This window comes from Salmo trutta, chromosome 4 (genome assembly GCF_901001165.1).
Source record: "Salmo trutta chromosome 4, fSalTru1.1, whole genome shotgun sequence".
Classification (NCBI taxonomy): domain Eukaryota; kingdom Metazoa; phylum Chordata; class Actinopteri; order Salmoniformes; family Salmonidae; genus Salmo; species Salmo trutta.
Window position 1 is genome coordinate 66,357,597 of NC_042960.1, and position 13,128 is coordinate 66,370,724.

The following is a 13,128-nucleotide window of genomic DNA, read 5'->3' on the forward strand; positions in this document are numbered from 1 at the left end:
CATTCCTGAGCCTGAGAAACGAACACGGTGTTTGAGTTTCTTGGGAAAGTACGGAAGAAGTGGTTTGACAGGTGCACCGAATGCTATTTTTGTTACGAGCAAACGTTGAATTAGAAAAGAATCGTCCATTGAGTGCGCTGTGTGGTTTGGTCGTCGGACACCTATAGCGGAGAGCTCTCTCTGTTGTATTGAACACCTATTCAGCTGTCATGTCGCGGCACAGGAGACAGGTAGATCAAACTATTGTTATTATAATAGACGGGTGATTACACGGGGATCCACATGCATGTCAACAAGCTGTTTGAGTATCCGTTTAGCCTACATACTGTAAGCCTAACTATACATGAACAAATAATCGTCATTGGCCTACGTTTTTATTCATTACTATTGAGTATACTTTTGTGGTTGTCCTTCACATAGTGGGTAATTGATTCATTTCATGGATAGGAAGAAATAGATGAACGGGCAGTGGAATATGATGCTTTGATTGACATTGATTGCATGGGCTACATTGATCAAATATTGCATAATTCCACTTGTTTTATTTGCGGATCCTTACCTAGGTTTAGGCTACACATTGACATGAGTGGCCCATGCGCTTTCTCTCAACATGTGCTACAATATACCAGTCATATACCTTATTCTATGATAACTCGCGGCCTGATGAGCTGCTCTCTGCGGACTGTAGGAAAAGTCTTATTATAATTATGTTCTATTCTAATGACAGATACGTGTATCTGTTATCCCCCGAACTTGAAGGCTGACAGGCATATAGTGAATCATCGCTTTTTAAATTAGGTCACAAAAAGGAGTGCCTGGAATTTATTTTTATTTTTTTCAACATACAATTCACATCTTCTGGCGTCTTTAGGGGCTCAAGAGAAGCTGTTGTTTGTATGGGTGTGTCTCAGGTTTAAGAGGCAACGTGTAATATCTTTAATTAGATATAACTATGAACTACAGTACCAATCAAAAGATTGGACACACCTACTCATTCAAGGGTTTTTCTTTATTTTTACTATTTTCTACATTGTAGAATAATAGTGAAGACGTCAAAAACTATGAAATAACACATATGGAATCATGTAGTAACCAAAAAAGGTGTTATACAAATCAAAATATATTTAATATTTTAGATTCATTAAAGTAGCCACTTTTCGCCTTGATGACACCTTTGCACACTCTTGGCATTCTATCAACCAGCTTCACCTGCAATGCTTTTCCAACAGTCTTGAAGGAGTTCCCACATATGCTGAGCACTAGTTTTGCTGCTTTTCCTTCACTCTGCAGTCCAACTCATCCCAAACCATCTCAATTGGGTTGAGGTCAGGTGATTGTGGTGGCCAGGTCATCTGATGCAGCACTCCATCACTCTCCTTCTTGGTAAAATAGCTCTTACACAGCCTGGAGGTGTGTTGGGTCATTGTCCTGTTGAAAAACAAATTATAGTCCCACTAAACCCAAACCAGATGGGATGGTGTATCGCTGCAGAATGCTGTGGTAGCCATGCTGGTTAAGTGTAGCTTGAATTCTAAATAAATCACAGATGGTGTCAACAGCAAAGCAAAGGACAGATTTCCACCAGTCTAATGTCCATTGCTCGTGTTTCTTGGCCCAAGCAAGTCTCTTCTTCTTATTGATGCCCTTTAGTAGTGGTTTATTTGCAGCAATTCGACCATGAAGGCCTGATTCACAGTCTCCTCTGAACAGTTGATGTTGACATTTGTCTGTTACTTGAACTCTGTGAAGTGTTTATTTGGGCTGCAATCTGAGGCTGGTAACTCTAACTTTTAACAAGGCACACCTGTTAATTGAAATACATTCCAGGTGACTGACCTCATGAAGCTGGTTGAGAGAATGCCAAGAGTGTGCAAAGCTGTCATCAAGGCAAAGGGAGACAACTTTGAAGAATCTCAAATTGATTTGTTTAACACTTTTTTGGTTACTACATGATTCCATATGTGTTATTTCATAGTGTTGATGTCTTCACTATTATTCTACAATGTTGAAAATAGTAAAAATAAAGAAAAAGCCTTGAATGAGTTGGTGGGTCCAATCTTTTGACTGGTACCTGTATATATTTTTCTACAAACACATGAGAAATAAATCACTGCGTTTAGGTTACTAGGTTACTCTCAGCATGAACTAAGAACTAGGAAGACTGACTGGATAGTATCGCTGCACCGCTGTTGCCGTAGAAACACTCTTCACCCCGGACATGTATAGCAAACAGAAGTCAAAGCATGGGGCATCGCGGCGCTCACAGCTAACGTCCATTTGGAATGCATACGCTGGGGGAGTGTTTCAGTCGTTCAGTCGGGGCAGTACATTCTTCGTTTAATAACAGTGTTATCTGACAAAGGTATTGTTGTGAGTTTCTGTGCCTCTGCCTCCCCACACATTGTTTTCAGCACGTCAATTCCCGCCGGTAATATCAAAGTCTCTGCAATAGTGTGTGGTTTTTATAGCGTAGCAGGCCAAGCCATTCACAGTGGGAATGATTCAAGTGGAACGATCAAGTGGCCATTTTCCAGGATCTCTGGATGAATTTTATCTTTTAGATTTGAAAAATGTTCATTTAGATTTTTAAGGTGAAACACATCACAATGATTTTGAGGTATAAAGACGACATTATAATATACAGTATATTTTTTATGATACATATATATTTTTCTTAAGGATTTGGGAAATTCTCCTGCGACCTCATTTTCATATCAGGCGATCCCACAATGGTCCGCGACCCCTAGTTTGGGAAACGCTCGTCTAATTGCTGTCTCGGAGCCATCTAATTAAAGAAGATGATGTGCATACTCACCTTGCTGTGTGGTCCTGTATTCTCATCATGTTTTAGGCCAGCATCAAACTCCTACTCACCTTGCTGTGTGGTCCTGTATTCTCATCATGTTTTAGGCCAGCATCAAACTCCTACTCACCTTGCTGTGTGGTCCTGTATTCTCATCATGTTTTAGGCCAGCATCAAACTCCTACTCACCTTGCTGTGTGGTCCTGTATTCTCATCATGTTTTAGGCCAGCATCGAACTCTTGGAGCTGATGGGAGTGGTGAAGGAAAACGGGCACCATTTTGATAGTCCTGAGACATCACCACTACTTCCCTCAGTGGTAAGAGATGACTGATGAAACACAGGCCTGTTTCACTCTATTACTGTATGTAAACCAGCTTTACAGTGCATTGCTGGTTGTTTTATACAGTCAATGGACAGTCATACAGTGCATTTGTAAAGTATTCAGACCACTTAACCTTTTTCACATTTTGTTACGTTACAGACTTAATCTAAAATGGAATTAAAAAAAGATTCCTCATCAATCTATACACAATACCCCATAATGACATCACAATACCCCATAATGACATCACAATACCCCATAATGACATCACAATACCCCATAATGACAAAGCAAAAAACATTTTTTTAGAAATTTTTGCAAATGTATTATTGAAATATTACATTTACATAAGTATTCAGACCCTTTACTCAGTACTTTGTTGAAGCACCTTTGGCAGCGATTACAGCCTCAAGTCTTCTTGGGTATGATGCTACAAGCTTGGCGCTCCTGTGTTTGGTGAGTTACTCCCATTCTTTTCTGCAGTTCCTCTCAAGCTCTGTCAGGTTGGATGGAGAGTGTCACTGCACAGCTAATTTCAGGTCGTTCCAGAGATGTTAAATCGGGTTCAAGTCAAGGCTCTGGCTGGGCCACTCAAGGACATTCAGAGACTTGTCCCGAAGCCATCCCTACGTTGTCTTGGCTGTGTGCTTAGGGTCGTTGTCCTGTTGGAAGGTGAACCGTCACCCAAGTCTGAGGTCCTGAGCGCTCTGGAGCAGGTTTTTTATCAAGGATCTCTTTGTACTTTGCTCCGTTCATCTTTCCCTCGATCCTGATTGGTCTCCCAGTCCCTGCTGCTGAAAAACATCCCCACAGAATGATGCTGCCACCACCATGCTTTACCATAGGGATGGTTCCAGGTTTCCTCCAGATGTGACGCTTGGCATTCAGGCCAAAGAGTTCAGTCTTGGTTTCATCAGACCAGAGTATCTTGTTTCTCATGGTCTGAGAGTCTTTAGGCGCCTTTTGGCAAACTCCAAGCAGGCTGTCATGCCTTTTACTGAGGAGTGGCTTCCGTCTTGCCACTCTATCATAAAGGCCTGATTGGTGGAGTGCTGCAGAGATGGTTATCCTTCTGGAAGGTTCTCCCATCTCCATAGAAGAACTCTGGAGCTATGTCAGAGTGACCATCAGGTTCTTGGTCACCTCCCTGACCAAGGTCCTTCTCCCCCGATTTCTCAGTTTGGCCGGGCGGCCAGCTATAGGAAGAGTCTTGGTGGTTCCAAACTTCTTCCATTTAAGAATGATGGAGCCCACTGTGTTGTTGGGGACCTTCAATGCTGCAGATATTTCTTGGTAGCCTTCCCCAGATGTTTGCCTCGACACAATCCTGTCTCGGAGCTCTAAGGACAATTCCTTCAACTGAATGGCTTGGTTTTTGCTCTGACATGCACTGTCAACTGTGGGACCTTATATAGACAGGTGTTTGCCTTTCCAAATCATGTCCAATCAATTGAATTTACCACAGGTGGACTCCAAGTTGTAGAAACATCTGAAGGATGATCAATGGAAACAGGATGCACCTGAACTCAATTTCTAGTCTCATAGCAAAGGGTCTTAATACTTATGTAAATAAGGTATTTCTGTTTTATTTATTTTTAATAGATTTGCTGAAAAAACTGTTTTTGCTTTGTCATCATTGGATATTGCGTGTAGATTGATGAGGATTATTTTATTTTTTAAATACATTTTTGAACAAGGCCATAACATAATAAAATGTGGGAAAATGGGTCTGAATACTTTCCGAATGCTCTGGGATACATCAGTTGCTCTATGTAATCATCATGTCATAGATTCAGTTATTGCTTTATTTTCGTCTTCATGTTCAGTATTGGATCCATCAAATCACTCAAGTCGACACTATCTTGTTAATCTTTCCTCCTCAGCGTACTCCACTGTCATACGACTATGTCTCTGTGTGTGTGGTTCATCTTTTCTCCTCAGCGTACTCCACTGTCATACGACTATGTCCTGGTCGCTAAGACAGTGGATGATCCGGAGAAAGATACATTCAAGATGCAAGAGGCCTTTATCGAGAAACTAAAGATGAAGAACTTGAAGATAACAGTGAGTTATGTTACCAGTTTAACACTCTGTAGAGTTATATTACCAGTTTAACAAGCTGGAGAGTTATATTACCAGTTTAACAAGCTGTAGAGTTATATTACCAGTTTAACAAGCTGTAGAGTTATACTACCAGTTTAACAAGCTGTAGAGTTATACTACCAGTTTAACAAGCTGTAGAGTTATATTACCAGTTTAACAAGCTGTAGTGTTATATTACCAGTTTAACAAGCTGTAGAGTTATATTACCAGTTTAACAAGCTGTAGAGTTATATTACCAGTTTAACAAGCTGTATGCCTTTTCACATTGCATGTTCTTAAGCAAAGGTTAGTTTACCCTCCTTTTGTTGTTCTTGTAAAATACAGATTATTTTTATAAGAGTTTTTAAAACCAAATTTAAGTATAATCATGTTTGTGTTGGCTTAAACTAAGATGAGTTTACCTGCTCATTATTTCCTAGTCTATTATCATAGCTTTGTTATAAGACATTATAAAGGTTCAGGCCTCTATTTTAACAAACCTTACACAATGATAATATAAGGCTCAGGCCTCTATTTTAACAAACCTAACACAGTGATAATCTAAGGCTCAGGCCTCTATTTTCACAAACCTAACACAATGATAATCTAAGGCACAGGCCTCTATTTTAACAACCCTTACACAATGATAATCTAAGGCACAGGCCTCTATTTTAACAAACCTAACACAATGATAATCTAAGGCACAGGCAGTAGCGCTATAGGTTCAGGGGTGTGTCAGAAATATTTTAGCTATTTTCACTATCACAATTATCGGAGCACTTGTTGGCGCGAAAGGGCTGTGTTTTGATGAAGAAAAAAAATTGTGCGTGTGTGGTTGCTTCAAGTTGTGTATTTACGGTCTTTTATATATTGCCTTGGAATCTACTCCAATTCCAATGTTAGCCCGTTATAGTTTGTTAAATGGCTTACAGAAACAAAATAACTAAATGTAGACCTATCTTTGCTAAATACGTTAACTTGAATCCATTTTGCAGTCCACATTGTTCTAAGTAATTGCATGGCCTCAATAAAATTCACACTGATATAGGGGCTAGGCCTACTGTAAATTGCATTATGGCTGAGCATGGACATGCCAAACATTGTCAATAAGCAAGATTAAATTAATTATTGATAAGACCTAAAAAAAATAACAAATTCTAAACAAAACAACTTGTTTTAAATAAGCTATGTCATACTTACAGGCGCCATCATTTCTCTCCGTGGACATATAACATTTAAACTGCGCAGACTACATTTAAGTCATTTAGCAGACGCTCTTATCCAGAGCGACTTACAGTAGTGAATACATACATTTCATACATTGTATTTTTATTTTTTTATTTTTTTGTACTGGCCCCCCGTGGGAATCGAACCCACAACCCTGGCGTTGCACACACCATGCTCTACCAACTGAGCCACAGGGAAGGCTAGGAGACTATGGAGGGTTTGTACACACATCCAAACTTTTTCACAGTAGCTGGACAGAGATCCAGTATAAAGTGAACCGTTATACTGGTTTATGAACATAATAGGAACCATCTTACCGATCAGAAGAAGTTGCATTGCATGCAGACCACAGATGTAACCATAAAACCCGGAAGGTGAATCATTCTACTAAGATTGCTTTGTATTTTTGTTTAGTTTTATTACAACCAATCAATTCAACAACAATAAATACATGTCAAATGTAATGATCTCATAAAATCGGCAGAATAGAAAAAGACACATTGCTGTTGCACCAGGCTTTGTTATAGAAGGCCCAAGGAGGGCTTGGGTTTTGAACATATGAAACTGAAAACAAGCAATTGTTACATGTTACAGATGACTTCTAAATACATGGTTCTCATCTCTCGTTTCATGAGGGGCATGGAAATAGCCTACATCATGGAGGGGTTTTACGCACATCCAAAATGGAACATGGCTAAAATAATGTGGGCCTGCCTACAATGCATAGATACAAAGGGAATGTTAGCTCACTGTTTTACTGCTCTCAGATGTTATATTTTAACAACGCTTTGGTGATAAAGATTTATTTCCAAGCGGTCTCAGGAGCCAAACCCTTTAGTGACAGTCTTGACTACTTCAAGATTGCATTGGAAAGGACAAAAAGAGCCTTAGGCACATTAGGCTACTCTTGCTCCACATGCATATGGCAAGTGTGCCGTCACGGCTGGATAGGCTGTGTTTCAGCTGTCAACATTCATGCTGTAACCAACTGCGTTACCGCTGAAACCAAATAACCCTATCAGCTTTTCTTTATTTTTACTATTTTCTACATTGTAGAATAATAGTGAAGACATCAAAACTATAAAATAACACATATGGAATCATGTAGTAACCAAAGAAAAGTGTTAAACAAATCACAAAATATTTTATATTTGAGATTCTTCAAAGTAGCCACCCTTTGCCTTAATGACAGATTTGCACACTCTTGGCATTCTCTCAACCAGCTTCACCTGGAATGCTTTTCCAACAGTCTTGAAGAAGTTCCCACATATGCTGAGCACTTGCTTTTCCTTCACTTTGCGGTCCAACTTATCCCAAACCTTCTCAATTGGGTTGAGGTTGGGTGATTGTGGAGGCCAGGTCATCTGATGCAGCTCTCCGTCACTCTCCTTCTTGGTCAAATAGCCCTTACACAGCCTGGAGGTGTGTTTTGGGTCTTTGTCCTGTTGAAAAACAAATGATAGTGCCACTAAGCGCAAACCAGAATGCTGTGGTAGCCATGCTGGTTAAGTGTGCCTTGATTCTAAATAAATCACAGACAGTGTCACCAGCAAAGCACCCCCACACCATCACACCTTCTCCTCCATGCTTCACGGTGGGAACCACACATGCAGAGATCATCCGTTCACCTACTCTGCGTCTCACAAAGACATGGCGGTTGGAACCAAAAATCTCAAATTTGGACTCATCAGACCAAAGGACAGATTTCCACCAGTCTAATGTCCATTGCTCGTGTTTCTTGGCCCAAGCAAGTCTCTTCTTCTTATTGGTGTCCTTTAGTAATGGTTTCTTTGCAGCAATTTGACCATGAAGGCCTGATTCACGCAGTCTCCTCTGAACAGTTGATGTTGAGATGTGTCTGTAACTTGAACTCTGTGAAGCATTTATTTGGGCTGCCATCTGAGGTGCAGTTACTTGCCGATTTTTGAGGCTGGTAACACTACTGAACTTATCTGCAGCAGATCTTACTCTGGGTCTTCTGTATACCAACCCTACCTTGTCACAACACAACTGATTGGCCAAACGCATTAAGAAGGAAATATATTCCACAAATTAACTTTTAACAAGGCACACCTGTTAATGGAAATGCATTCCAGGTGACTACCTCATGAAGCTAGTTGAGAGAATGCCAAGAGTGTGCAAAGCTGTCATCAAGGCAAAGGGTGACTACTTTGAAGAATCTCAAATATACATTTTGTTTAACACTTTTTTGTTTACTACATGATTCGATATGTGTTATTTCATAGTTTTGACGTCTTTGCTGTTATTCTACAATGTAGAAAATAGTAAATATAAAGAAAAACCCTTGAATGAGTAGGTGTGTCCAAATCATTTGACTGGTACTGTATTTCTGTGTTAGAAAATTATAGACGACACTGTTGTCTTCTACGGTATCCAAGCTCCAAACGAAGTCTTTGAGAAGTACAGGTATCTACTGAAGGTGTCTGATGCCTGCAACTGGAGTGAACAGCAGGGAAATGTTCCTCTTTCCACCAGGTAAGTTATGCACACACGCATGCAGAGAGACACACGCTTGCACGGTCTGATTGTCACGCCCTGACCTTAGAGAGCCTGTTTTATTCTCTATTTTGTTAGGTCAGGGTGTGACTTGGGTGGGCATATCTATTTCTTTGTTGGCCTACTATGGTTCCTAATCAGAGGCAGCTGTTTATCGTTGTCTCTGATTGGGGATCATACTTAGGCAGCCCTTTTTCCCACCTGGGATTGTGGGATCTTGTTTTTGCTTAGGTGCTGTGTTGCCTGCAGAACCTTACGTTCGTTTTTGTATTTTGTTGTTTTGACGGTGTTCATTTGAAAATAAAGGAATATGTTCGCCTACCACACTGCACCTGGGTCCATTTCTAACGAAGAGCGTAACACTGATGACTCAACGTATTAGCATGACAAACATGTTAACTTCTTTAAAAGGAATTATAAACAGATACTCAGTCTTGTCAGCCATGTTAAAATGTTTTCTTTATTTCAGGATCCGCATTGTTCACTTTATCCTGAGTCATGTCTTCCTTAATACAGGAGGTGAGTAGTGCTCTGTCCTCACCCACGCCAGTCCTCCCTCTCTGTCTCTCTCTGTCTCTCTCTCTTTTTGTTTCTTTCTTTCTTTCTTTCTCTTTCTTTTTCTCGCTCTTTCTCCCTCTCCCTCTCTCGCTGTCTCTCTCTCCCTCTCTCGCTGTCTCTCTCTCCCTCTCTCGCTGTCTCTCTCTCCCTCTCTCGCTGTCTGTCTCTCTCGCTGTTTCTCTCGCTGTCTCTCTCTCTCTCTCGCTGTCTCTCTCTCTCTCTCTCTCTCTCGCTGTCTCTCGCTGTCTCTCGCTGTCTCTCTCTCTCGCTGTGTCTCTCTCTCGCTGTCTCTCTCTCGCTGTCTCTCTCTCGCTGTCTCTCTCTCTCTCTCGCTGTCTCTCTCTCGCTGTCTCTCTCTCTCTCTCGCTGTCTCTCTCTCTCTCGCTGTCTCTCTCTCTCTCGCTGTCTCTCTCTCTCTCTCTCGCTGTCTCTCTCTCTCTCGCTGTCTCTCTCTCTCGCTGTCTCTCTCTCTCTCACTGTCTCTCTCTCGCTGTCTCTTTCTCGCTGTCTCTCTCTCGCTGTCTCTCTCTCTCGCTGTCTCTCTCTCTCGCTGTCTCTCTCTCTCGCTGTCTCTCTCTTGCTGTCTCTCTCTTGCTGTCTCTCTCTCGCTGTCTCTCTCTCTCGCTGTCTCTCTCTTGCTGTCTCTCTCTCGCTGTCTCTCTCTCTCGCTGTCTCTCTCTCTCGCTGTCTCTCCTCTCTCTCGCTGTCTCTCCTCTCTCTCGCTGTCTCTCCTCTCTCTCTGTCTCTCTCTCGCTGTCTCTCTCTCGCTGTCTCTCTCTCTCTCTCGCTGTCTCGCTGTCTCTCTCGCTGTCTCTCTCTCGCTGTCTCTCTCTCTCTCTCGCTGTCTCTCTCTCTCTCTCGCTGTCTCTCTCTCTCGCTGTCTCTCTCGCTGTCTCTCTCTCTCGCTGTCTCTCTCTCGCTGTCTCTCTCTCTCGCTGTCTCTCTCTCTCGCTGTCTCTCTCTTGCTGTCTCTCTCTCGCTGTCTCTCTCTCGCTGTCTCTCTCGCTGTCTCTCTCTCGCTGTCTCTCTCTCGCTGTCTCTCTCTCTCGCTGTCTCTCTCTCTCGCTGTCTCTCTCTTGCTGTCTCTCTCTTGCTGTCTCTCTCTCTCGCTGTCTCTCTCTCTCGCTGTCTCTCTCTCTCGCTGTCTCTCTCTCTCGCTGTCTCTCCTCTCTCTCGCTGTCTCTCCTCTCTCTCTGTCTCTCCTCTCTCTGTCTCTCTCTCTCGCTGTCTCCCTCTCTCGCTGTCTCCCTCTCTCGCTGTCTCCCTCTCGCTGTCTCTCTCTCGCTGTCTCTCTCGCTGTCTCTCTCTCTCGCTGTCTCTCTCTCTCGCTGTCTCTCTCTCGCTGTCTCTCTCTCTCTCTCTCGCTGTCTCTCTCTCTCTCTCGCTGTCTCTCTCTCTCGCTGTCTCTCTCTCGCTGTCTCTCTCTCGCTGTCTCTCTCTCTCGCTGTCTCTCTCTCTCGCTGTCTCTCTTGCTGTCTCTCTCTTGCTGTCTCTCTCTTGCTGTCTCTCTCTTGCTGTCTCTCTCTCGCTGTCTCTCTCTCTCGCTGTCTCTCTCTCTCGCTGTCTCTCCTCTCTCTCGCTGTCTCTCTCTCTCTCTCTCTCTCTCGCTGTCTCTCTCTTGCTGTCTCTCTCTCGCTGTCTCTCTCTCTCTCTCTCTCGCTGTCTCTCTCTTGCTGTCTCTCTCTCGCTGTCTCTCTCTCTCGTTGTCTCTCTCTCTCGCTGTCTCTCTCTCTCGCTGTCTCTCTCTCTCGCTGTCTCTCCTCTCTCTCGTTGTCTCTCTCTCTCGCTGTCTCTCCTCTCTCTCGTTGTCTCTCTCTCGCTGTCTCTCTCTCGCTGTCTCTCTCTCTCGCTGTCTCTCCTCTCTCTCGTTGTCTCTCTCTCGTTGTCTCTCTCTCGCTGTCTCTCTCTCTCTCGCTGTCTCTCTCTCGCTGTCTCTCCTCTCTCTCGCTGTCTCTCCTCTCTCTCGCTGTCTCTCCTCTCTCTCGCTGTCTCTCCTCTCTCTCGCTGTCTCTCCTCTCTCTCGCTGTCTCTCTCTCGCTGTCTCTCTCTCGCTGTCTCTCCTCTCTCTCGCTGTCTCTCTCTCTCGCTGTCTCTCTCTTGCTGTCTCTCCTCTCTCTCGCTGTCTCTCTCTCTCGCTGTCTCTCTCTCTCTGTCTCTCTCTCTCTCTCTCGCTGTCTCTCTCTCTCGCTGTCTCTCTCTCTCGCTGTCTCTCTCTCTCGCTGTCTCTCTCGCTGTCTCTCTCGCTGTCTCTCTCTCGCTGTCTCTCTCTCGCTGTCTCTCTCTCGCTGTCTCTCTCTCGCTGTCTCTCTCTCTCGCTGTCTCTCTCTTTCGCTGTCTCTCTCGCTGTCTCTCTCTCGCTGTCTCTCTCTCGCTGTCTCTCTCTCTCGCTGTCTCTCTCTCGCTGTCTCTCTCTCGCTGTCTCTCTCTCTCTGTCTTTCTCACATACTGGACTTCTCCTAAAGTTCCCCTCCTCATCTGTCCAATCTCACAGAGAACCTGTTTGAACTCTTGAAGAAGAAAGTGTTTGAAGCAAAGTTCTGCCTGCATGAGGTAAAGACAGAAGTCTGCTGCTCTGGTCAAAAGTAGTGCACTAAGTAGGGAATAGGGTGTAATTTGGGACAAACACCTATGTCTCGATGGTGTGTGTGTATCTCTTCCTGATATTTGACTTATCTTTTCTGCTGAACAGCATGGTTTAGGTAGGCAGTAGATGCTCCCATGAGGAAGTGGGGTAGATAGTTAGAAAAGTAGCTGGCTTTCTGCAAAGATGTTGTACCCTACACCCTATACCGTGTACCCTGCACCCTATATAGTAGATCTCGTCAAAAGTAGTGGACTGTATAAGGAATAGGGTGCCATTTTGGATGTACACTACCCACTACACACTGCCCACTACACACAACACACTACCCACTAGACACTACCCACTAGACACTACCCACAAGACACTACCCACTAGACACTACCCACAAGACACTGCCCACTACACACTGCCCACTACACACTGCCCACAACACACTACCCACTAGACACTACCCACTAGACACTACCCACAAGACACTACCCACTAGACACTGCCCACTACACACTACCCACTAGACACTACCCACTAGACACTGCCCACTACACACTGCCCACTAGACACTACCCACTAGACACTGCCCACTACACACTACCCACTAGACACTACCCACTAGACACTACCCACTAGACACTGCCCACAACACACTACCCACTAGACACTACCCACTAGACACTACCCCCAAGACACTACCCACTAGACACTACCCACTAGACACTGCCCACTACACACTACCCACTAGACACTACCCACTAGACACTACCCACTAGACACTACCCACTAGAAACTGCCCACTAGACACTACCCACTAGACACTACCCACTAGACACTACCCACTAGACACTACCCACATCACACTGCCCACAAGACACTACCCACTATACACTACCCACATCACACTGCCCACAACACACTACCCACTAGACACTACCCACTACACACTGCCCACTACACATTGCCCACTACCCACTAGACACTGCCCACTACAAACTGCCCACTACACACTGCCCACATCATACTACCCACTAGACACTAC

The 13,128-nt window shown here is 43.8% G+C and overlaps 1 protein-coding gene across 1 annotated transcript in view; it reads left to right on the forward strand.

The window, feature by feature from the left end:
- Positions 1-13,128, forward strand: part of LOC115192913 (anoctamin-9) — a 37,231-nt gene that overhangs the window by 24 nt on the left and 24,079 nt on the right. The window contains exons 1-6 of the mRNA XM_029751862.1: positions 1-230; positions 3,029-3,121; positions 5,069-5,191; positions 8,796-8,932; positions 9,423-9,472; positions 12,003-12,061. The exon at positions 1-230 is cut by the window's left edge and continues 24 nt beyond it. Of these exons, the coding sequence (XP_029607722.1) occupies positions 210-230; positions 3,029-3,121; positions 5,069-5,191; positions 8,796-8,932; positions 9,423-9,472; positions 12,003-12,061 (483 nt within the window). The 5' untranslated portion in view covers positions 1-209. The remainder of the gene's footprint in view (positions 231-3,028; positions 3,122-5,068; positions 5,192-8,795; positions 8,933-9,422; positions 9,473-12,002; positions 12,062-13,128) is intronic.